The sequence below is a fragment of the Cheilinus undulatus genome, linkage group 6, assembly GCF_018320785.1.
Source record: "Cheilinus undulatus linkage group 6, ASM1832078v1, whole genome shotgun sequence".
Lineage (NCBI taxonomy): Eukaryota > Metazoa > Chordata > Actinopteri > Labriformes > Labridae > Cheilinus > Cheilinus undulatus.
The window spans coordinates 44949631-44973907 of NC_054870.1; the positions used below are offsets into that span (position 1 = coordinate 44949631).

The 24277-nt window shown below is 38.0% G+C and overlaps 2 protein-coding genes across 8 annotated transcripts; both read left to right on the forward strand.

The window, feature by feature from the left end:
• The first annotated feature begins 1950 nt into the window (after positions 1 to 1950).
• Positions 1951 to 13978, forward strand: znf451 (zinc finger protein 451). Of its 7 annotated transcripts, XM_041789940.1 has the most exons (14): positions 2880 to 2916; positions 3174 to 3222; positions 4712 to 4772; positions 5323 to 5397; positions 5490 to 5603; positions 7432 to 7543; positions 7675 to 7831; positions 7935 to 8061; positions 8157 to 8316; positions 9749 to 9896; positions 10026 to 11524; positions 11608 to 11679; positions 13210 to 13287; positions 13841 to 13978. In XM_041789940.1, exons 3-14 carry the CDS (start codon positions 4716 to 4718, stop codon positions 13879 to 13881), a joined length of 2640 nt encoding a protein of 879 aa, XP_041645874.1. In that variant the 5' UTR covers positions 2880 to 2916; positions 3174 to 3222; positions 4712 to 4715; the 3' UTR covers positions 13882 to 13978. The 7 variants fall into 7 exon arrangements, with proteins under 7 accessions (XP_041645870.1, XP_041645875.1, XP_041645876.1 ...); XM_041789936.1 differs by lacking the exons at positions 2880 to 2916; positions 3174 to 3222 and adding an exon at positions 1951 to 2030; XM_041789941.1 differs by lacking the exons at positions 2880 to 2916; positions 3174 to 3222 and adding an exon at positions 2001 to 2034.
• Positions 13979 to 18554: 4576 nt separating this feature from the next.
• bag2 (BCL2 associated athanogene 2) lies at positions 18555 to 22836 on the forward strand. The gene is made up of 3 exons (XM_041789236.1): positions 18555 to 18812; positions 19155 to 19264; positions 21325 to 22836. The coding sequence occupies exons 1-3, from the start codon at positions 18694 to 18696 to the stop codon at positions 21717 to 21719; spliced, it is 624 nt and encodes a 207-aa protein (XP_041645170.1). The 5' UTR covers positions 18555 to 18693; the 3' UTR covers positions 21720 to 22836.
• Positions 22837 to 24277: the final 1441 nt, after the last annotated feature.

Consider the following 24277-nt stretch of genomic DNA (forward strand, 5'->3'; position numbering starts at 1 on the left):
TTATCAAGCAGTTGAAGACACTGTTTTAAAGCAATTTGAAATGCAAATTTAGATTTACAATGCCAAATAATCCACTTAATTTTGACAAAAATAACACCAAAAGATCCTTTAGAGCAGGGGTGTTAAACTCCCAGGGGCCAAATCTGGCCCATTGTAAGGTTAAACCCGGCCTGCAGGATCATATCATATTTTTATTATAAACTGGCCCACCGATTTGAGGTCTGCAGATTTCCTCCACTATAAAAATGTTAATTTAACTTTGACGATGTAAAATATCCTTGTTAAGTCATAAAAAATGGAAAAACTAGAGTAAAATTTTATCGGATAAAAAGTCAGGACAGTGGGGGAAATTAATTTGTGTTTTCATTTCATACTTTCAATATTGCATCTCAGAATTACAAATTAAACCTATGATTTTGATTTTATATCTTAACCTTTTCAATTTATAATTTTATCACATATTTTGACCTTTTGTATTCACAGTTTTAAATTTTTGGTCCTATTGTGACCCATTTAACTAAATATTACAAATTTCATTGCATGTTTTGACCTACCAATTTCTAACTTTGACTTTTAATCTCATATTTTTACCTGTTAGACTAAAAACCTATGATTTCAACTCATGTTTTTCCCTTTTAAACTCATTATTTTAACTTGCTATCTCATGTATTTACTTATAAAATCATTAATTTGACTTTTAACAATATTGTTTGGTTTTTTTTTACCTTTTTGAACTCATTCTTAAATTTTTTTATTTCAGAGTTTGAGCTCTTAAACTTAACATTTTGACTTTTTAAATTTCAGAAGGTTTTTGCCCATAATTTATCATTGGTGAAAATAAGTTGACAGTTCATGGTTAAATATTGACCCTCTTAGGCCTTCAGGTTAGACCTGAATTCAGAATCCAGCCCCTGCTGTGACTGAGTTTGACATCCCTGCTTTAGAACCAACATTATTGTTTTTATTTCTAAATGTTCTCAAACTGTCCCTATCCTTTTAAAACCAACACACTGATAATTGATAATTCCCATTTCTGCCTCCTTAAAAGGTAGAAATTGTTAATTCTTAAAGTTATATAACAAAGGTAAATGAATTAACTATGTATTTCAAAATTGGTTGTTAAAGAAGAATATAATAAAATTGTGTGGTTCTAGAAATACATGTTTTTTCATGTGAATACTGAAAAAGTTCAGTTAGTAAAATGTTAAGTTGTACGCTTTATTCTGCAATGAGTGCAGGTTTTATGAGTTACAAAAAGGGCTATTCAGCTATAAGAATGAGATTTTCATGTTGTGGCCAGCAAGGTTCATTTGTTTGTTTATTATCTTCTCTTTGCAGTTATCAATTGTCATAACACTCAGCAGAAAACTACTTTTTACCAAAATTAAAAGATTTTGGGGCTTCTGAGGAAACATGGGGCTAAAGCCAAAGCCATTCTCTTGCACTTGTGATGTTCATGAAAAAGAATAAAGATAAAGCCTGCTTTTACAACTACGTAAATCTATAAAGCCCAGCAAGAGCGGACTGGGCTTAGATTTAGCATTGGTTATTACTTGTAGGCCATTAATATTTTATGTGTGGTGTCCAGTTACAACAAAAGTATACTGTCTACATACATATGCGACACAAGGAAAGCATTTATGCACTTACATAACTTAAATTGGACACCTTCAAGCTAAGTACAATTAACTGAATAGCGTATTATAGCTGATAAATAACGTGATTTTAATGGAACTATGAATACAGTCGTGCATATGTGTTGTCTTCTTGGACTTCCTCGTGTTAAATATTTTGATATAGTAAACTCTGTTTGGGTTTTTTAATAGAGGTAGTTTGCCACGTATAAAAATCAGACAGACAGGCGGTGATTATCCCGTCGGTAACCCCGTCCGTGCGGCACACTCCGTGTAGAAAAGGAGCGCTTCAGCTGCAGTTGATGTGACGTCTCCTCACGGACTCTACTAGCTACACTGACGTCTTTGGATTGGGGTGTTACAGCTCGCTTACACTTTGTTGAACAAGAATAAGCAGTAAGTATGTAATGCTTAGCTAAATTTTTTTCTCTTTCAACCATTCAAAACGGACAAAAGTCCAACACTGCCGTGGTATTAACTGACATAAGTCAAGCGTTGTGAAGTTGTTGCAAACGTCAGAAAGCTAACATTAGCCAGACGCTAGGAACCATCCCTCCCCTGCTGCTGTCAGACTGGGGCACCGTGATTCTATATCACTGTTATTAAGTTGCTGAATCAGACATCAACTTACAGAACAACTTCTCGTGATTACATATAGATCCTGAACGCTCGTTTTCAGTGGGTGTTCAGCTGTGTGAGCACGACGCAAAGATGTGACTGCTGGATTTATTTTAACCGTTACCCACATCTATATTTTCCTTGCATTCAGTGATTATCGTAATAGTTGGAAAAATGAAAGATTTCACTGGGGAAATTGTCTCAAGATGGTAGTACTAGTCTGTTAAAATGCACTGCCTATGAAAAGTGGCTCATAGTAACATATTTTAGCTCTAAGAAATTTAAAATAAAATGTGTGTGTCCATGTTGTGTCAAAGTTATGACTCGAAGCCCGTGAACGCACCGAAATAAGTGCTATGTGAATTCCGAATATCCGAGCAGAACGTGAATGCAGTCATTTCACTTTGCCGCCTTCATTCTTCTTCTGTCTAAAAGATTGGGCACAATGCAGCAGCTGGCACTCTGCTGCCGGTGGTGGCCGAAAATGTCATAGCAACAACACTGAGATTTATAAAGATAGACCGTCGCAATTTAACTTCCACCCACCAGTGGCAGCAAAGAATTTAAACTCTCTGCTTGGTAAGCGAGGAAGACATTATAGTCCTCTGTTGTATTTTTACCTACATGACTAAATGTTGATGAAATTGAGCGATATAGCAAAAACGTAAGTGGGGATTTCTTACTTTAAAGAAGCAACAAGTAGAAGAAAAGTCTAAATAACGGTGTTTAATGCATTAATTGTCAAGTGGAGAATTTAAAACAATTTAATATTTGCCATGTCACAACCCTGTTCCGGGAAAGCTAACAACGGCTACATTGTGTTGGAATTAAAGAGCAACATTACCATAGTGACCATATGTAAAATGAAGTTTTGTTGTTACGTTATCTATTTTGATTTTAAATCACTAATCAACCGCCAAGACGCATATCAGAAGCAAATTTGTTGAGGATCACTTTGACTGATGTCCAGGTAGGAGGCCAAATCTACAAGCAGAGGTCTGTAGCAACGAGCTGTCTCTTGTCTGTGGATTACAATAACCAGCAACTTCATATTTATTTTTTGGTTGTTGTTGTTGTGTTTTTGTGTTTGCAACGTGTTGTTGCCCTTTTTGTTTCAGTTATGCAGACTTTTCTCTGTTTGGCTTGACTAAAGATTTGGCATGTTATTTTACTGTTACTGTTGTTATTTACTGTCCTACTTTTTCTTTAAAATCACTTTGTAGTTGTCTGCTAGTTAAATGCACTGTGTTTTCAATTATTGTGCATATACTGTTTTTGTTCATTTTTCCTAAATAGTCTATATAATTGGCAGTCGATAGGATTTTTTATTCCTCAAAATTATGTTGTAATCTAGATTTATTCAACAGAATTACCAGTGATGACAATGGCATTTTTTCCTGTCAAGTCCATGTATAGTTTCTGCCTATATTTCCTTTGAGAATGCCAGAATTGCCCCCCAGAGTGGCTGTTTGAGTTTTAACACCATCCACCCTCATAGAACTTCCTTAAAAATGCCCCATGGGTTCTCAGTGTCAGGGGATAATGGCCACACCATCAATTTTTCTCCCTTTTTGCCCATAGCAGCCAATGCCTCGGTGGGATTTTTTGCAGCATGGGATGGTGCATAAAAATGATTCTACTCTGACAGACACGGTTCTTTTATACCATGGCAGGAAATGTCGAGTTAGGAACTCCACATGTTTTGCTGAGGTCATTTTGACACCTTCAGCCACCTTTAATGGTCCTACCAACTCTCTTCCTATGATTCCAGCTGAAAAACATCACTCCATCACCTCTTTGCTGAAGTTGAAACCTTGCTTAGTCATGGTGGTGGCCATCCACCAACCATCCAGAACGCCATCCAACTGGATCATCCAGTGTAGCATGGCATTCATCAGTTAAAAAAAAAAAAACTGTTTGAGAATTAGTCTGCATATATTTCTGGGCCCACTGCAGTTGTTTCTCCTTGTGGGCATTAGTTAAGGGTGACTGAAATATGGCTTTACACACATCAACAAACCTCTGGAGCATCCTGCATCGAGAGGTTCTCCAGAGGCACTTGCAGCTTCACATACCTTTTCGCTGCTCCCTTACATAAACTTTCCTTAATACACATTTATCTGAACGAACCCATCTTCACTCTGAATCATACAAATCTTTTCACAGTACCATTATTCATTAGTATTCATAATGATTAATTTTTCCTGAGATATCCAGTGTTTTCATACCTTCTGGCAAACTAATGACCAAACCTGTCTGAGATTGGTGTCAGTGATGGAAACTGACAAAAGAAGCAACACAATTAAAAAACTAATATTCAATTTTTTTTAAAAATTTGGAATCTATTTGCTTAATAATTTAGAACACAGTGATAAGTTCTTATTGCAAATATATTATTAAATCCCCACACTTAAATACATGAGGATCTAAGGTGTATTACAAGTGTTTTATTTCCTCAGATAAATGTCTTCGCCCGCTCAAGCCGACGAAGATGAGGTGGAAGAAGTGGAGTTTATATCAGTAAGTCATTTGCACATTTTATCTATTGAAATGATCAGTCAGTGTTTAGAGGACACCTTCCTGTTGACATTGATTGACTGGACTAACACTGAAATTATTTATCATTGTAATGAGACTGAATTGCTTTTTTGTAGCTTTGTTATATGGTGACCCTCACAAGTATTCAAAGCCCTTTGACACTTTTATTTTGCATGTTAGAACCCGGATTTCACTTTGGCTTAATGCGGCTTTTAACTGTTTAAAGGATAAACAAGATTTATACAAAAAGCAGACATCTGTTAGATGCACAAGCTAATTTAAAGGGGTAACCTGAAATTGACAAGAATTTTATTCATTTGTTTTCAAATTGTTTTAAATACTAAGATATCGTCCACTCCTACTTCAGGTGCATGGACTAACATGGCAATCCACTGCAGACAGCCCAAATGTCATCAATTTAATTAGCAGTTTTAACTTGATAGAGGGAGGAATACTCATGCAAGGCACAATCTGTAGTGGGGCAATGATTTAGACCCACATCTTATAGCATGATGTGTTTTCTCTTTTTCAGGAGGGTCCACTCAGACCAGTATTGGAATGTATCGATCTACTGAGTGACAGTGAGGATGAGGGATGTTCAGGCACTGTGAGTAACTTCACAGATGACTTGTTATAGTAAAATAATGTCCATATACTTCTATGGTGTTCTAAAACAGTTGTGCCTTTTTTTCTTTGCAGATTGAAGATAAAATCGCCTGTCAAAAGAGGCGTGTTTCATCCACTTTGGACAGACTAGCACATCAGGTGGCTCTAGAGAAGAAAGAAAGAGCAAATAAATGTAAAGCATTTAAGGTAAGGTAATATTGGTATGTTATTTTCTTCAGCTGCTTTCTTCATCTTGCATTTTAGATTTGGAAAAAAAATTAATGTGATCAGTAGAGAGATTACTTGTCTTGTGTTTGCTTCCCAGTGTTCACATTTATCAAACACAACATGACACCAGATGGGGAAATTAGATTCATTCTGTAAGATTTACCTTGCATGAAAAATAACGATGTCTACACAATGCTTGAAATGGATTTGGAAATAGTGCAAAGTAGTTTGTAAAAATCTACAGTAATGTGTTTGTGTTTGAGGGGGTAGCTATGGACGAGGTTTCGTTGTACTGAAAGCTGATAGTGGCTGCTATCAGAACTCGACCATGTTTCTGTATGAAAACAAAAGCAAAAAACAATACTGAAGGCTTTCCATGACAGAAAAGATGTTTTCGCTCTTCTGCCGTCCTGCTCTGGCATGAGTTTGTGACAGTTACAGGGAGAAGGGGGTAGTTGTAGTATGAGTTGGGATATACATGGGCAGTGATTAGCTCGGATGTAGCCACAGTGGCAGTTTTGTCAGAACTGGACCACATTTCTTTATTAAACTAGAGCTAAGACAGAAAAGATGCTTTCACTCTTCTCCTGGCCTGCCTCTCCATGAGTTTGCGATCATTGAGTGTGGGGTTTGCCAGTGTATACAAAGGCTGCTGCCGTGTTAGCTTTTAGCTCGAATGTAACTGTAGTAAAGCGGCGGTTTTATTAGACCTAGATCCCATGTCTTTATTAAATCAGGAGCGAAGAGCCACACCAAAAGCTTGTCTTGGCAGAGAGATGCTTTTGCACTCTTCCTGACTGGCTTCAGCATTTATTTTTTTCACTGAGAAGAATAAACTATGGCAGCACTAGCCTGTACTAAGAGTAGTACTAGAGCCACTTTCTCATTATGTCTTGTCAGTCTGATAGGCTGTAATGAATGTGACAGACGGAACGTTTATCCAATCCCCTTCTGAGAATTTTTTGAAAAGTTCTGCCACTTTGTAGAGAGGTTTCCAGATGATTATGAAATATATCCATATGCTGGATATAGAACAGTGTATGGTGTGCCAGGTAATTTTATCTGCATGTTATTGATATATATTAGTTTAAAAAGTTGATCATCAGTATCAGCAGATATGGACATTTCTGCTGTTATTTACAACCAGCTGTAAATATTGTCCGTATGCATGAATAAGTCTATGGAGTGTTCAGCAGGACCAACAGACCTACATCAGCTGAAGTCTTTTTTTCTTTTTTTTTGTTCATCCTCTTTCCTGTAATTAAAAGTGTGTTCAAAGGACTTAAGTTTTTGGTCTGAACGACAGTTTCTATATTTTTTTCAATGTCGGCCACAATGAATTTGGAAATATTGGCCATAATCAAATATTGTGTTCCTAATTTGTTCGTTCCTTATCAGTGGAAAACAAATCATGTCTGACACCTAAGTGCCTACAACTGTGGGAAAACATTTGACCCATTCATTTATTTGATAAAAACAGTTATGGTATGTTTTCTGTCTCTGGTTGGAATCAAAACTAAAAGTTTGAATCAAAGTTGTTGCCAGATAAATAGGGCTGGTAGATGGGGTCGAGTAAAGCTACTTGTAGCAGCAATAGTGCCATCATGTGGGCAAAATTGGTAAAACTTAAATAACAACAGCAAAGGCAAACTGTATTGTATGTACTCTCAACATTATTCTGTTTCACTTAAAGACCAGAGTAAAGTTTTTAACTTTTGTGTAACATTGTACAAGAGGTGTTAGAATAGGATCTGTTTTATCTCTTCGTGGTCTTCATGTTTTTTGTTTTTTTTGTTTTTTTTTTAAGGAGAAGCAAATCCTACAAAAAGCTCATGGACAGCAGGAGTTGGCTTTTAGTCCTGCCAATGGAGTGAATCGGGAAGCTAAGCACTGTGTAGACATGTGGTTAAAGATGCCAGGTAAATGTTCTATTTTTGAAATCCAATTTTGTTTTCAGAAATATCAGCCTAAAAATGACCTTCATTTGTTGTGTGAGAGGTGCAAATGGTTCCACATTAACTAATTTTACTCTACCTTTGTGCTTTTAAAGGTGTGAAACCTGGAATGATCAGTACTGGTTTTAATTTTAGAAGAAGACACAGAGAACCCACTTTCCCTAGAGAGAGTTCAACAAAACACAGCTGTCCAGTGATTAACTGTGGTCGAGTTTTCGATAATGTGTCCCTCCTGGGCGGGCACTTAAAAAGGTAATCCTACGTTGTTTCTGTCAGTGGTGGGGAAATAGTTTCAAACTGTTTTTTGAGAAAATTATGACCTTTATTTCAATTAGGCTAAATATTTTTTATGTAGGTTTGATCACTCTCCCTGTGACCCAACCATCACTCTTAAAGGAAGTCCACCTGAGCTGTTTGCATGTGTTGCCTGTGGTAAACATTTCCAGACTAAAGAAGCATGGAAGAATCATCTGCAGTCTAAGGTTTTCTTCAGTTTTCTTCATCTCATTGAAAAACTTATCAACTACCTTCTCAGTGTTATGACAACTCATGTTTTGTGTTGTGTTTTGATTACCAGATATCCTCATCTACCCCTGATGATCACAGCATCAATCAGATTTATCAGCGGATTGTGTGTTTTGCCTGTCCCGCCTGCTACCTGCTTTTCAACATCCGAGATGAGTGCCTTCAGCACATGTCAGCTAAAAACCATTTCACAGAGTCACTCGCCATGAATGGTAAGGTGTATTTAAGTTTTGATTTTTAAACAACGTTCCATCTGTTTGATAATTGTTTATTTTTCCATCCAAGCAGCATCTTTATGACAGGAAATTAATGGTAAATCAGCCTGATTCAGAGATTATACTGCCTAATTTTTATGATCATAAAGATACTGAAAAAAAGGAGAGACCTATCCACACAGCATTGAGTCCATGTGGATAGGTCTCAAACAGGCTTGCACATCTGGACAATGCAATTTTAAAATTACTCAACCTCTGTCAGGTTGCTAAGGGAACAGGTGTAAAGAACCCTTTTCAAGTCCAGCCATAAATTATCTGTTGGATTGAGATCTGGGCTTCGACTCGGCCATTCCAGAGTATTCGTCATTTCTGTGTATCTTTCATTGTATGCCTCGGTCCATTGTCTTGCTGGGAAATAAATCTTCTCACAAGCCATAGTCTGCCAGGATTTCGCTATTATTTTCCACATTCATTTTACCTTTACAACCCTTGCAGGTCCAGCTGTCGAGAAGCATCCCCACAGCATGATGCTGCCACCACTGTGCCTCAGAATGACCATGGTGTGTTTGTGGTGATGTGCAGTGCTTAGTGTCCGCCAAACATAAACGTCTTGTCTGATGGCCAAAAAAAGCACCATTTGGTCTCATCAGACCAACGAACTTTCTCCCACTTTACCATGGAGTCTCCCACACAGCTTTTGGCAGACTCTAGAGATTTAATGAGTTTTCTTCAACTGTGGCTTTCTCTTTGCCACTCTCCTGTAAAGCTTTGACTTGTAAAGAACCCAGATGGTCTGATCTAGGCAGATTTAATCATGTGCCATGTTCCCTCCATTTCTTGTTGATGGATTAAACTGAACTCCTGGAGATTTTCAGTGCCTTTGAATTTTTTTTATTCACCCCCTGACTTATACTTTTCAATAACCTTTTCTCTGAGTTGCTGAGTTGAGTGTTCTTTTGTCTTCATGGTGTAATGATAGCCAGAAATACTGATTAACCAGTGACTTGACTTTCCAGACACAGGTGTCTTTATACTACAATTCATTGCACTCAGGGAATCCCCAATTCACTAATTGTGAGACTACTAGCACTGGCTGGACCTCTGTAGAATTAGAGGGGACGAATATTTATGCAGGACTTCACTAATTTAACTTGCATATTTTTATTTATTTGACATTACTTTGTAGAAATCGGTTAATTACATTGACAGGTTTTTTTGGTGTATTTTTTCTTCTTTTTATCAAAGAAGCCAAAGTGTACTGACCATGGTTGAAATCAGTAAAAGGGTAAGACGTCCAGGGGTGTGGTGCTGGCTGTTGATATCAGTCACAACTTTCAACTCATCTTGTTGCATTTCCTTGGTCTGAACTGGGCTTTAGCTGCTTTCCTGTGTCAAGGACTTCATGTGCCTTTTTTTCTTTGTTTTAAAGAAACTACCAGAAGAGCAGTGCCGGTACCAATTCCCCAGTACGTGAAGAACTGCCTCATTGCTTTGTGCAATGATACAATGTTTAATGTCAGATGCTCTCTATGTTTCAAAGTACTGACTTCACATCAGGCAGCACAAGCTCACTTTAAGTAAGTTTCACTCTCTTTTACTTTGTATATGTACAAAGATTAACATCTGTTTATCATGTTTGCATAGCAGACCCCTTTTTGGTTCAGAAGTGTAGAACTAATTTGACCTTTCCTTCTTTTCCCTCTTAGCGTTCACTGCAGACAGGGCTGTGCTGTAGCCAAGGCTGATAAAACCATAGCTCAGGTAATGAAACAGCTACAAGTGCTAGGGCAGTGCTCCACATGCTGTAAACTCTTTTTCAGCCAAGCTGAAATTGAGAGGCATAAAGAGTTGACCCAGCATGATGTGGAGGTCAACCAAACAATGGAGAAAGCAGTCCTTCAACACTGCAGGTTTAGTGAAATTCAACACAGACAGAAAACTGAAGACACCCAGGGGAAAAGACAGTCTACTGGCCTTGAAACATCGTTCCAGAAAAGAAACAAGAAGGGGAGCCATGATGAAGAATTTCCAGCCAAACGGCAGAAACTGAGCATCAGTGTGAACAGCAGTACTACAACATTATGGTACTGCGAGTGTGGTCAACATTTTCCTGAGGAGGCTGCAGCCAGTAAGCATTTGTTGGCTGCAAACCAGATTTTCCATCAGTGTGGAGTGTGTGGCAAACACATGGGTGAATCCTCTATAGCCCGCCTGCACATGAGTCGCTTTCACGGAGGAGCTCATCTCTCTAATTTTCTCTTCTTTTGCCGCAAGTGCAAATTGACAAAGCCTCGGTACCCAGATATCTTGTCTCATTTGTCAGAAGCTCATAGTGGTCACACCTATTACACTGAACAAGAAGTGCCAGAGGAGGTGGCTGGAGTCATAGATGCCAAGCCATCGACGAGCAGTAAAGTTGTTTCTTGTTCATCCTCAAAGTCCACAGTCCAGCAGAATACAGAAGAGATGTCTTCATTAACGGCACGTCAGACCTGGATGTGCAGAATGTGTGAGGATGTCTTTGACTCAGAAGCAGACGTCCACAAACACTGCAGCGACGTGAACAGTCACAGCTACCAGAAATTCATCTGTGGACACTGCCCACAAAAGTTTTTCAAGGAGTCCACTGTACGCAGACACTGCATGAACGAGCACAACGGCGAGTTGAAGAGTTTCCACTTCTGCGGCCTCTGTGACAGCATGCAGTTTGACTCTAATGTAGAGTTCTTGGAGCATTACAAGAGTCTTCACAGTAAGGACTACTACTGTATGAACGATGCTGAAGTTGAGCAGCCTACTGCTGCTGAAAGCATCAGCCAGCTGACGTGCCCATGCATGGGTACAGAACAAAGCAAAGGGGAAAGGAAAGCTATGTACACACAGTGCATGAGGAATCTGTCTGCCAAGGGAAAATGTCAGTTTGTGTGTGATCACTGCAGTGTGTCCATGCCTTCCTACCCACAGATGAAAACTCACATCCACACACAACATCCAGATTTTAGCCTGGCAAAGACCTTTGACGTACAATGCAAAACCTGCCAGGAGACGTTTCCAGATGTACCAAGTTTCCATAAACACCATCACACCAAACACTGTACACTGGAGCCGTGCAGGACAATGTCCACGACCTGCAGGAAAGGCGTGAAAGAAGAACCGAGCACTGTTAACATACTTGATGCTGTTGAGATCAAGCCAGGCACCAATGGTAAATCAGTTTAAATCATTTGTCATATGTCATCAATATTTTTGTGCAGCTTTTAATTCTGCTTTTACGATTTTTTTTTTCAGATGTTGAAGACGAGGTGCTAGAGAAGGTCTTGAAGATAGATCAGGCCAACAAGAAGACTGAAGAGCATGAACGTAAGTGATAAAAACCACATAGACAATAACATAAGCAAGTACATGCAGAGTAAAGCATATTTATAGAGCTTAATTGTTCTTTTTGCATTTTTTAGCAGCTATTTTTTACCCAGTCATCAGATTTGTTAATACAGATGACTGTAGCATTGTTATAAGTACAATTATGGGTACAATATTAAGGTGCATTTAGTGGCAATGGAACATGATATTTGTAAATATGTTTAACATAATGTTGAATTACCTAAATATAGAAATTGTTTCATTTTAAAGTAACGTTGCTGATGCAGAGGAACACGTAGCCAAAAGTTGCATTGCAAAATAGTGCCAAAGACTTTATAGTAATTTTTCAATAAAGCGCACATTTGCACCAACATAATTTTTTGGCCCATTTATACCTGAAATTGCTTAAGTATGTTTAGAAACTGTACCTGTCTGTAGTTCTGTATAGTTTTGCTTCCTTGCCAGTGCCCCCAGCGCTCTCCTTAAGGGGCAGAGCACACTGAAATTTCTAGAGGGAAATGCCAGTTTGGTGGAGGTGGAATAATGGTATGGATCTGTTTTCAGGGTTTGGGCTAGGCCCCTTATCTCCAGTAAAGGTCAATCTTTTTTTTTTTTTAAAGATTTATTTTTGGCCTTTTTGCCTTTATTAGATAGGACAGTGGATAGAGTCAGAAACAGGGAAGAGACATGTAGGAAATAGGATTTGAACCCCGGTCGCCTGCATACATGGTGCGCGCTTTGACCACTCGACTACTGGTGCGCCCCAGTAAAGGTCAATCTTAATGGTTCCATATACCAAGACATTTTTGACAATGCTACAGTTTGGGAAAGGCCCTTTTCTATTTCTACATGACTGTGCCCCAGTGCACAAATCAAGGAATAAAAAGACATGGTTTGATGAGTTCAGTGTACTTGACTGACCCGCACAGAGCCCTGACCTCAACCCTATCAAGCACCTTTGGGATGTCCTGGAACAGAGATTGCAATCCAAAATCATAAATGCACTGACCTCATAAATGCACTAAATGGGTGCAAATTTCCACAGAAACATTCCCAAAATGTTGTGGAAAGCCTTCCAAGAAGAATGGAGGCTGTTAAAGTTGCAAAAGGGGGGGCAACTCCATATTAAAGTGCATTCTTTGAATGCAATGTCCTTGCAGTCCATCTTAACATAATGGACAGGCAGCCAAATACTTTTGTCCATATAGTGTAATTCTGCATTTATAACATCCATATGTTTTTGAAGTTTATTGTTCTGACTTGCGTCAAACATCCAGGCAAAAACTATTCAGCTCACAGCTGCCAAATACTAGATGTCAATCTATTTACAAGGGGCACTGAAATTCACAGGGTAGAGAATAAAATATTCATGTAAATATTGGCAGAAATTTCACATCTCCCAATAACGATAATTTACTTTTTGAGCCATTATCTGCCCACACTGATTTGTGATGATAATAATATGTTGTCCTAATCTTTCTAACTTACTTTTAATGAATAAACTGCTAAATTACTGGTACTGTGTCACAGATGACTCTGAGGAAGAGATGAACTATGCATTGTCTGTGAGTGCAGAAGAAGCAAGAGAGTCAGCGAGAGAGTCAGCAGGTATGTGTTTATGTCCCTTCCTACTTCCCACGAGAAGGGTTTATAACTCATTGCAGCCTGAGGCTACAAGTGTTAGGGTGGCAGATTTATTGCAGTTGCTACACTCCTTTTCTTCTTCTGTATTCTGCTGAGGTCATTGGATGTCTCTCTTTTTGTGTATCCATTGACAGCAGAATATCAGATGATGTTACGTTTTCCATCAGATATTTGGTCAGTTATGCATTCTTAAATATGTTTCTGTCTCAGATGTGGAATAAAAACTAAATATAATCAAATAAAATCTGTTATATTGCATGTGTAGTACTTAAAAAAACTCTAGTTTTCAAAATGTGTGATCATTTTAAGTTGAAACTGTAGTAAATATGAAAATAAATGATTAAATATGCACATTTCTGTTCTGACAAAAGATAAAACTTTAGTTATGGAGATACGAAAGATTTACCACAGTGGCCTTAAATGTTAACAAATGATGAAAAAACACAGTTTATAATAGATATTTGGCTGAACTCTCCTTGAATTTTGAGACTTTAAATCCTTCTCTTCTTTTTTTCAGACTTAGAAGAAGCACTTAAAAGAAGTCTCTTGGAGTTTTAAGGCCGTGATAACGTCTTATTTTCATCCATTAAACTGACATGTTTTGTACCAAGTGTTTGTGTTCAGAATATTCTAAATAAATATTAGTTACTCATTAGCCTTCCTGTGTTTTTATCATTTCATGACTTTATCACTGTATGAAAATAATCACAGAGTATCACTCTTGTCCCTCTACAGTCAGCAGATGGTATGTACTAGAAGGTAGTCCTGTAGATTTATGCAAGGTCATGTGTTGTAGCGACTCAACACTTCTGTTTGTCGACATGTGAGCTATAGATGGCATCGATGACCCTGCAAAATTCCGTTGCCCAACTTGTGACGACAACTGTATCTCCATTTGCTGTCTCGGGTTTCATAGCAGCCTTTAAATCTGGTGTATTGTACGCAATGTAAGAAGTAGAGCTGCTTATGCTTACAAGTTTCAGCCTTTAGTTCTTTTAAACAGGAGCTTCATGTTACTAGATACCATCTCTAATCATTACAGAAGATTTAAAGGTTTTATTTTCTTTTCCACTTCATTTATTTTTGTGTTGCACAAATCAACAAAATAATTTTAAAAATGGTCCAACGTACTAATATAGTTGAGTAGCCCATGTTAAGTACAATGTTTACACACTGGTGGAAAAAGATAATTAGGATTTGGTTCTCCTATTTGTAGTATTTAGCAGCTACCATCTAATTTCACTGGGGAAGTCACATCTAGGGTTGAATTAAGGCTCAATTCTCATTTTGATGTGAGGATATAAAACCTTCAGCAGGTCACACAGAACTGACCTGTAAGATATCTGTGAAGAAAACTAAATTTATATGATGACATGAATAGTTTCAAAACAAGGTCAAACTATGTGATAAGTGGAGGCAGGGCGTGCCTTACAGGCCTTAAGCCCCTAATGTTCTCTCAAAAGCCCAAAATATTTTGGATGGAAAATCATCAGATATTCCCTTAAAAAGTGAATTACATTTGATATTTTGTCTATAAAAATCTGCCTTTATAAGCTGTAAATATTGCCTGTATGAACAGTTAAGTTGGTGGAATTTCAGGCAGGAACAACAGACCTATCACGGCTTAAGTTTTTTAAATTCATAATTCCTTTTCCTTTCCCTTTCAAGTGATTTAAAGGACTGAAATTTGTTGGTTTATTTATCCTCAAACTTAAAATTGTGTGTTTTAATGGCTGAAGTTTTAGGTCTTAACTACACTTAAATATCATTAGCAGCTAAAATGATTTTGTCAATCTCGGCATAAGTCGAATATTGTGCATCCTTATTAATAATTATGCTAGTGCTGAGTGTTAAAAAAAAATGACAATTGACAAATGAACCCTGATCACAACATGGAAATTTAATTCTTGTAGCCAAACTGATAAAATCAACATTTATATTACTTATAACTCTTCGTAGACACACTGCAGCTTAAAAATGCTCATACTTTATGTGTTCTCATAACTAAATCTGTTTAAAAGCACAGATTTAACTTCTTGAATAAATCCCTATCATATCCTCGTGATTTAACTTTAACACTGATCAATTGTAGGCCAGAGGATGCCACATGTTCCTGTCTGCCTTTCGGAATATTTCTAAATTTCAGAAAATGTGAAGAGGAAACATACAGTATGTTGTGGTATTTTTGAATCCCTGCAGCTACTAAAGCAACTCCATAAACTATTTAGACTGTGACATTTTTATCAGAACTAACTTGATGTTTGAACCATTTTACAGAAATCCACTTGTCAGCCATTATGCCTAAATATTTCATCTGGAGTAGAGCTACCATGACCAAAAAAGGTCTGTTTGCTGCGCTGGTCATACGCTGGATAGTGTCCAAGAATCAGTTGCAGTGTAGGCGAAGGGGACTGATCTCACTGTTTGTTATATCTATTTGAAAATCTAGCCCCCACATCATCTGCCAAGAATAAAGCTTGAACATATGTAGTTACAGACCCATACTTTATAATTAAATTTATACAGTGTATGCCAAAGACACAGACATTAAATGATTGATTTTAAACAAGTGTTATGGTTTCAGAATGAAGAGGTTAATTCTGTTTAGTTTTTTTTTTTTTCATTTTGCAGTTTTTATTGAGCTTTTACAGAAACACAAATAAAACTGCAAGGAAAACAATAATGAATACGTTATGTTATCACATCATTCAGGACATAGAGCCATGATATGAGATAAACTCGGCACAAGAAATAAGGAAATTTATGTTTGGTAGATTATATCTTTGTTGTAACAGTGCTTCTTGTAATTGTGTATCATTGAAAAGCCTGTTTATTTCCCTTTTAAATAATACCTTATCTGTCAGGAAAATGCATTTGTAGGATGAGCAGTGGAGCTGAGTTTGTGGGTTGCACTCTTGAAAAATGTGCCAGATCTTCTCTGCCAATGACAAACAGCTTATTCTGCTGTTAATATGAACTCTTGTTACTTTTGCTCTACGGCTGTTGGATTGTAGGGTCAAAGTGTAGAGAAAACATGGGGAGTCTTTTGGTGGAGGCAGTGTGATGGTGTGGAGCGGCACTGGAAAAACAAGGCCTGTCATCACTGGAGGCAATCTCAGTGCAGAGAGATGTCAAGATGAGATTCTGCAACCAGTGGTAATCCCATATCTGCACAGCCGGGGATTTAAATCTTTCCTCCAAGATGACAACGCTCGCCTCAGAGCAGGGTTTATCAGAGACTACCTCCAGAATTTGGGAGTGGAGAGGATGGAATGGCCTGCCAGCAGCCCAGACCTCAACCCCATTGAATATTTGTAGGATCAGCTTGGGCGTGCTGTTCCTGCCAGAGTGACCAGCACTGGCTGACTTGTGACGAATGCTGGTTGAAGAATGGGATGCCATCTCACAAAGCAGTGTGTGACCAGGCTGGTTACCAGCATGAGGAGGAGGAGCCTGTGGTTCTTCCACATGCTACGGAGGCTCCTGATTGTTAAATGAATAAATTGTTAAATTGCCTGTATGTCTTGTTTGTTCGGACTTCAATCACTGCATCCACCAAACACCAAACCAGAGTGAATGGCAGAAAAAGCTGTTTGGCATTGGCAGAGAAGATTTGGCAAATGTTCCTTAAACATGTGGCACCATATAAAAGGGTAATACAGGCTTTCTAACGGTATATGATCTATCGCCAAGAAGTATTGTAAAGAAATAATGAACTGAACACAAATTTCCTTACTTTTTGTGCTAAGTTTATATGCCATGAATAAAATCTTTTACAAAGTTAAAAAAAAAAAACCCATCTGTATGTGCTTGCTATAACTGAAATCTAGCTAGATAACTATCGAGCATAAGCCATGCCTATGTGGGGTCCCTCATGCGAGTGTTGGCTGTGCCAACATCTCCTGATCAGTTGGTGGAGAAAGATGGCTGAAAAACAAGTGCATGTTTCAATGATTCTCTTCCATTTATTGCAGGATAACATGGGCTTATCTACAGTGTGACAAACAAAAGCAAGTTTTACATGTGGCAGTGTACTCTGTCTGAGAATTACATAAACTAAGCAATAAAAGATATTACATGATACATGATATCAATTTGAGTTACTCTTTGTTCATTGCACAAGAACTTCCTGAATAAAACAACTAATTACAAATTGCAGTCATGCAGACTAATCAGAAATAATGTCTGCCTTATACCAGTGTTCTTATATATTTATATACTGTATCTGTTTACGGGTACCTATTTAAGTATTGTGCCTAAATTTTAAAAACTCTGCAAAGAAGAGTGGGCCAAAATTCCTCCACAGTCATTTGAAAGACTCATTGCCAGTTATTGCAAATGCTTGCTAACAGTTGTTGCCACCAAAAGGTGGCACAACCAGTTATTGGGTTAAGGGGGCCATGGGCGTAGCACAGGGGAGAAAAATCTGGGCCCACAGTAGGGAGGGACCCTTGGGAAGCCTGCAATGAAAAGTGTTTTTATTTATTTTTTTCTTAGTAATTAGTATCATTATTGAATCAAAAGCAACTAAACGAATTGGTCAACAGACAGAAATTTAAATCAAAAATAGAGTGAAATAAAATACTGGGGGGCCCTTGCCTCTCCCTTAAAAATGTCCAAATGGTATAGTCCAGCACTACAAAATAATGCAAGTAAATTTAATTTAACCATAGTAGAAATATTACTCATACATCAGGAAGTTATGGTTCAGACATACATTTAAATGTATAGATTTTTTTTAAATGATTCAACTTTTATTGCTTGGCTAGTCGGTAAAGGGGGCCCTCTGTAATATTCTTTCTGGGGGCCCAAAATCCCTAGCTACGCCCCTGAAGGAGGCAATTACTGTTTCACATAGGGGCAGGTAGGTTTGGATGGCTTTTTCCCTTAAAGAATGAAATCATTTAAAAACTCAATTTTATATGTACTCTGGTTATTTTTGTCCAATGTTAAAATCAGTTTGATGACCTGGAATATTTAAGCATGAAAAATATAAAAAGGGGGGTTAGGAAGGGGGCAAATACTTTTCAGCCGTGTATATCAAATAATAATACAAGTGAGTTAAATGTGTCCAAAGCTATATTTAAAATTAAAGTTTTTTTTAAGTATTTATGAGGGCCATCTGGTGCTTTCAGAGGGACTGTAGTTGGTCCTCCTACCTGTGTTTGGGACCCAGTGTTCTGGGCTCCTCGGGAAGCTTCTGTGAGGACAGGGTGAGGGAAGTGTCAGCCCATGTTTGGAAATGTTCTCCCTCGGGCGCTGCTTCAGCCGGAGAGAGGAGCTGCAGTCTGCCGGACAGCTCGCAGTGCTGAGGTTCACTCTGAGGATTTCTCTCTGCGTTACGGTTCGTTAAAATAATCATTCAGCATCATGGCTCAGGCGAAAATCCACGCTAAGATGAACGAAGCTCCGTGCAAGTTCAGCAGGACCCTGTCCATGGCTGATCGCTCCGGACGACTTCTGGAAAGTTTGGACCAGCTGGAGCTGAGGTACAGTGACAGTAACAGGCCTGAACATGTGCGGGACATGCGGGACACTTCTGGGGTTGTCAGAAATTTAAATCCGGAGACTTCTTGTATATTTCACATCGATAGATCTAGTTTTATGGAATCAATCCTAACGTGAGTGATAGAAAGTGCCTGGTTGTTTGACGTCTAATTAAAAAAATCGGACGAAATACAAAAAAAAAAAACGGTTTAGGTGAGTATGTATGTTATTTTGTTAAGTACACCACAATAACTGCTTATTATAACTTTTCTTTGTAGCTGTTGGTCATTATTCCAGTAAGAGGATGTGGTTCTGAGTGGGTGTCATGTGTTCTGTTTTTTCAGGGTGGAGGCTCTTCGTGAAGCAGCATCGGCCATGGAGCAGGAAAGGGAGTGCATCCTGGAAATGCTTCAGTCCATTCAGAACAGTCAAGAAATGCGGAACATCTGTGCTGGTGAGGCTTCTCACTCTCCTGTCCAAGCTTTGGAGTCTGATCCACCTTGTAAAAACGTCTTTAAGCTGCTCTGATATCACTGTTACATTGTGATCCAGTGAGGTTATGCTCTCAGTGCTTCATCAGAGCTGGGTGGTGTTCAAGATCCTCAGGGGGTTTGGAAGGGAACGAGAGATTTTGCACCCCACCCAAGCATGAACCAAAGATCATTATTTTTCTCCTTTCAAACTCTTCTTGATTTCATATGATACTTTTAAATGGCAGCTTTATTGAATCCAACACAAAATATGCATGGATAAAAGAGTTAAGATTTGTCTTCTCCATAATAACATTGTAATTTGGAGTGTTTTGCAATATTCTGAGTTTTGGTCAAAATGTGTTTTTTGCTGTTTAATATCAAAAATTACAGTGCAGACAAAAAGTATTCAAGTGGAATACCAAATACTGCACATTACCACAAACACACCACCCCCACTGTGAGGCACGGAAGTGGCAGCATTGTGCTGTGGGGATGCTTCATAGCAGCCGGCCCTGGAAGGTCTGTAGAGGTAGAAGGTAAAATGAGTGCAGCAAAATACTGGAAATCCTGTAGGACAATCTTATTCAGTCTGCAAGAGAACTACAGCTTTGGAGAAGATTTATTTTCCAACAGGACAAAAGCTTCACAGAAATGGTTTAAAGACAACAACGAGGATGTTCTAGAGTAGTCGAGTTAAAACCCAGACCTCAATCCAACAGAGAATTTGTGGCTGGATTTAAAAAAGGCTCTTCACTCCCAATCCCCATGCAATCTGACTAAGCTTGAGCAGTTTTGCAAAGAGGAATGGAATAAAATTGCAGTGTCCAGATGTGCAAGCCAGATTGAGACTTATCCACTAAGACTCGAGCTGTGATTGCAGCTAAAGGTGCATCTACTAAATACTGACTTGAAGGAGGTGAATATTTACGCAGTCATTTATTTTACATTACATATTTTATTCAATTGGCATTTCTTTTTTCATTTGAATTATCGACTTCGTTGGGTACAAGTCCACCGTCTTAGGGTACGATCCAACATAGTAGGAGTTGACTGATATGTGTAGCTAATGAAGCTAACGTAGCTACAGTTAAGCTCATAAGACAGCTACATATCTATATAGCTAAGTTAGCTTTAGGTACATTTGCTAACACTCATGTTGCTAAAGCTAACTTAATTATAGACAATGAAGCTACGTAGCTCACATAACTATGCAGCTAACGTAGCTAAAGCTTAGCTCACAAAGCAGCTATGTAGTAGGTACGTTATCTAAATAGCTACGTTAGCTTCAGCTACATTTGCTAAAGCTCACATTGCTAAAGCTTACTTTGCTACATTGGTTTATGTAGTAAGAGTAATTACATAGCTTGCATAGCTATGTTAGCTTCAGCAAGGCAATGTTTGTGGGCCTTTGGCCCTTTTCTCTATTTCTTATTAGATGTTTCCTAGTCTGTAATGTTTGCAGTATAATTGTTTTACCGATGTAACTTCCAGACCCTGTTTACAAATAAAGTCGAATAAAAAAAAAATCTAAAATTGGAAATACCTTGTATGGGCAAATTATGGCCACTTTCTTTCTAAGATATACAGCCTCTCAGATGTAGTCTGTGAGAGTGAATGTCAGTGATGCATGGTCTGTAGCCAGACCCCACTCTCTCTCTTTTTTTTTATTTTTTTTTTTTTATTTGGCAGCAGCCAATCAGAGTCTTCGAAAGAATGTGTCATACCAAGCCAGGACTCCTTGCTAGAAAATTTTAAGCAAAGTTTGGAGCTCTTCTGAGAGGATTCTCCCAGTGTTTGTGAATACGGGTTGTGTTTTAATTGAAAGAGTGTCAGATTGATACCTGGTGTCAGTATCAATTCTGAAACACAAAATATCATTTTAAAATTCTTTACATAGTTTAGCACCCCACCCTTAATGACTTGGCCCTCATGAATCATATTCAGCAAACTGCAGAGCTGTGCACGGAGGAGGTTAGACTGTGTATTAGGACTGTTATCTAGTCTGTAAGGTCATGTATCAAATGTTTTCTGTATTTTCTAGGCGAGAGAGAAGAGCTAGATCTAACTGCAAACCGTCTGATGGGCCGCACGCTGTCTGTGGAGATCTCTGTTGGCACCATCAGAAACTCCCAGCAGGAGGAGGCGCTGAACAAAGCCACATCTATTATTGATGAAATTGTTAAAAAGCTGCTGGACGACATGGCAGGCAGCCGACAGAAGCTGCTGGCCCTGCATGCGGCCTGTGTGACCGAGGCTCCTCCTGTTCCCATTGATCAGAAGTTTCAGGCCTTAGTGATCAGCTGCGCCCTGGAGGACCAGAAGAAGATCAAGAGGAGGCTGGAGACTCTGTTAAGGAATGTTGAAAATGCTGAAAAGAACATCAAGATTATGGATCACCAAAAACTGGAAAACCCAAAAACTAATGGGTGTAAATGAGACTTTTCACCAAATCATGATTAATGTCTTCAATGCCTTTAATCTCTTGGATAACCATTTGTTTAACCCTTAACAAACCTTTTTGAAGGACTCTTCATGTAGCAGCAAATCAGAGCAGATTGAATTATCACAGTGATGCTGAAGCTTGAGTCAAAAATTACAGGAAAGCACAACAATCTCCATAATTCACCCTGATATAATAACATGAATATAACTATATTTACTACTAATGATCATCATTTATACTAAGCTACTTAAAGTACCAGTACATGGTATGTTTACACAAGACAGAACAGAGGCAAAGTCTTAGCCATACTTCACATTTGATGGCTTCAGTCTTTTAATTGCTTAAAAAACAATGATTCCAGTGTTGAAAAGTATCTGTTTCTTTTGTTTCTCGCTGTTTTAATCCAACATTTCACTTTGTAAGGATTTAGGATGTGCACAGAAACACACTACCTCTTTGTGTGAAGGCAACACAAATCACATTAAGCTGTGGATTTTAGTTCGTATTTGCACAAAGCAGTTTCCATGTTAGATTGTGTCATAAAAGGTGAATAAAGCACACATTGTTTAATCACTTTTCAGAAAAAGTCTTTGAGTATGTCAAGGTAATCCTGACAGATAATACGACAGAAGCTGATTTCAAAGGTTGCATATACTGCATGTTATCAGGAGTAAAGCTGTTACATTTTTCTCTTAGTTTAGGAGCTTTGTTGAACCAACATTATGGCATTTTCATAGGATTAAAATTATATTCTATATAATCTTTAAGAACCTTAGTGAACACCTATTTACACCCAGGCAGCCAGCACTAAACATGTTCATTTATATACAAACAAATAGGGCAAACTAACCGAAAAATAAGGTCAGTTGGCAGAGTACACACAGAGACAGCTCTTACCATTAGGAAAAGGTAGCCAATTGTCTGGGGTCTCATGCACTAAAGCACTGGTTCCCAACCTGGGGAGGTTTGTCAGAAATAGTTCACATATTTACTAAAATCATGATAAAGCACTTACTAAATACTTTATACATCTTTTAGTACAAAAAAGTGTGATGGCCTATTTTCTTAGGGTGTTATCAATGAAACAAATAAAACTGATGTTTTTTGACAGCAATGCATCGCTTTTAATTCATGTGGGTCTTGGAGGGACTCAGCTTGAAGATGAGTATGTATTTAGTATTGGATTTATATACAGATTTACAAAGGTTTTTTTCCACCTCTGCCATTTATTCAATTTATTATTTATTCACTTGAGTAAAAGTACAGTTACTGTCTAATTCAGTACATTTAAGTAGAAGTACTGGTGTATAAATCTACTCAAGTAAATGTAAAATATTAAGTCATTCAAAGTTTACTTTAAGTACTGAGTAGCTACTGAGGAGTTGTACAGCAAAATATATATCTTTCCTTATTGGCAATAATAACAAGAGAATAAAAACCCAACCAGGTTGTTCAGGTAAAGTTGCATCTCCATAATAAGGCAAAAATAACGGTGTTAATGAAACTCCTATAGAGTTTAATTTAACAGTTTAGTGTCTTTTGATATGGGTCCACACTGCATATATTTTAACTGTACTTTTGAAAGTGTCGTGATTTTACAATACAATGTAATTAGCTACTTTCCACCCCTGAGAAATGGCATCTAGTCCAAATATTTACCTAAACCCTCCACTGAGTTCAAGACCCACAAAAAGACTCAAAATGTCCTCACATCAAGCAAATTATACTTAGACATATCCACCAAAGTGAAATAATGAATTGGTGGATTATTGTGTGGTAAATGCCATTAAAAAAATTTTTAAATGTCCGATTTGTCATGGAAGAATAATGCACCAATACTGAGCATATATATCTGTTTTTATAAGTCACTCCTGGCTTAGAGACATTTTAAAATTAGAGCTGTCAAAATGTTGATTAATCAATCAGGTGGAAAATGAGATTAAAAAGTATATGCTGATTAACCACACAAAGTCCCTTTGCTCTTGTTTTTTATCGTCAATTGTTCTCAAAGATCAACACAGTCTAAGATTGATTAATAAGTGGGCAATTTGTCCTCAGTCTCTCCTCTTCCTGTGTCTAATATACACACATGTGCAATCTTTTCCATTTAATAGAAATGTTGCTGTTTCAAAGGCTTGTACAATGTTCCAGAAGCACATTATTTCAGATTGCTTCATTGCTATTATTATGAAGTCTATCTGTAATACATGGGGAGCAACGTACATGGAGAGCTATCCAACCGCTGGGCCATCTGCGCCCTATATTTTGCCATGTTTAACCCATGCAACTCCCTCATAAGATAAATTTAGCCTACTAGACACAGCAAACTTAAAGTAACCATAGAGGGCATGTATGTGATTAACTACAAAGACCCTGCAGCTTCAACTCCTTGGTCTTCCAAAAGTGGATATAAAACTCTACACACCTCTGGTAATGATAACAGGTTGTTGTGATGCAAGAATGAGGCCAAGGCGAATCATTTTAGACTTTTTTTTACCTTTAAAGGTACAGTGTGTAATATTTAGCCTTGTAGCATTCAGCAGTATGAACT

Excerpts from the sequence above, each read along its gene's own strand:
- znf451 (XM_041789936.1), top strand. The coding sequence starts at position 4,716 with ATGTCTTCGCCCGCTCAAGCCGACGAAGATGAGGTGGAAGAAGTGGAG. Across the intron at positions 4,773-5,322 it reads AAGAAGTGGAGTTTATATCA|GAGGGTCCACTCAGACCAGT; the intron begins GTAAGTCATTTG and ends TCTCTTTTTCAG. Across the intron at positions 7,544-7,674 it reads CATGTGGTTAAAGATGCCAG|GTGTGAAACCTGGAATGATC; the intron begins GTAAATGTTCTA and ends GTGCTTTTAAAG.
- bag2 (XM_041789236.1), top strand. The coding sequence starts at position 18,694 with ATGGCTCAGGCGAAAATCCACGCTAAGATGAACGAAGCTCCGTGCAAG. Across the intron at positions 18,813-19,154 it reads TTGGACCAGCTGGAGCTGAG|GGTGGAGGCTCTTCGTGAAG; the intron begins GTACAGTGACAG and ends CTGTTTTTTCAG. Across the intron at positions 19,265-21,324 it reads AATGCGGAACATCTGTGCTG|GCGAGAGAGAAGAGCTAGAT; the intron begins GTGAGGCTTCTC and ends TGTATTTTCTAG.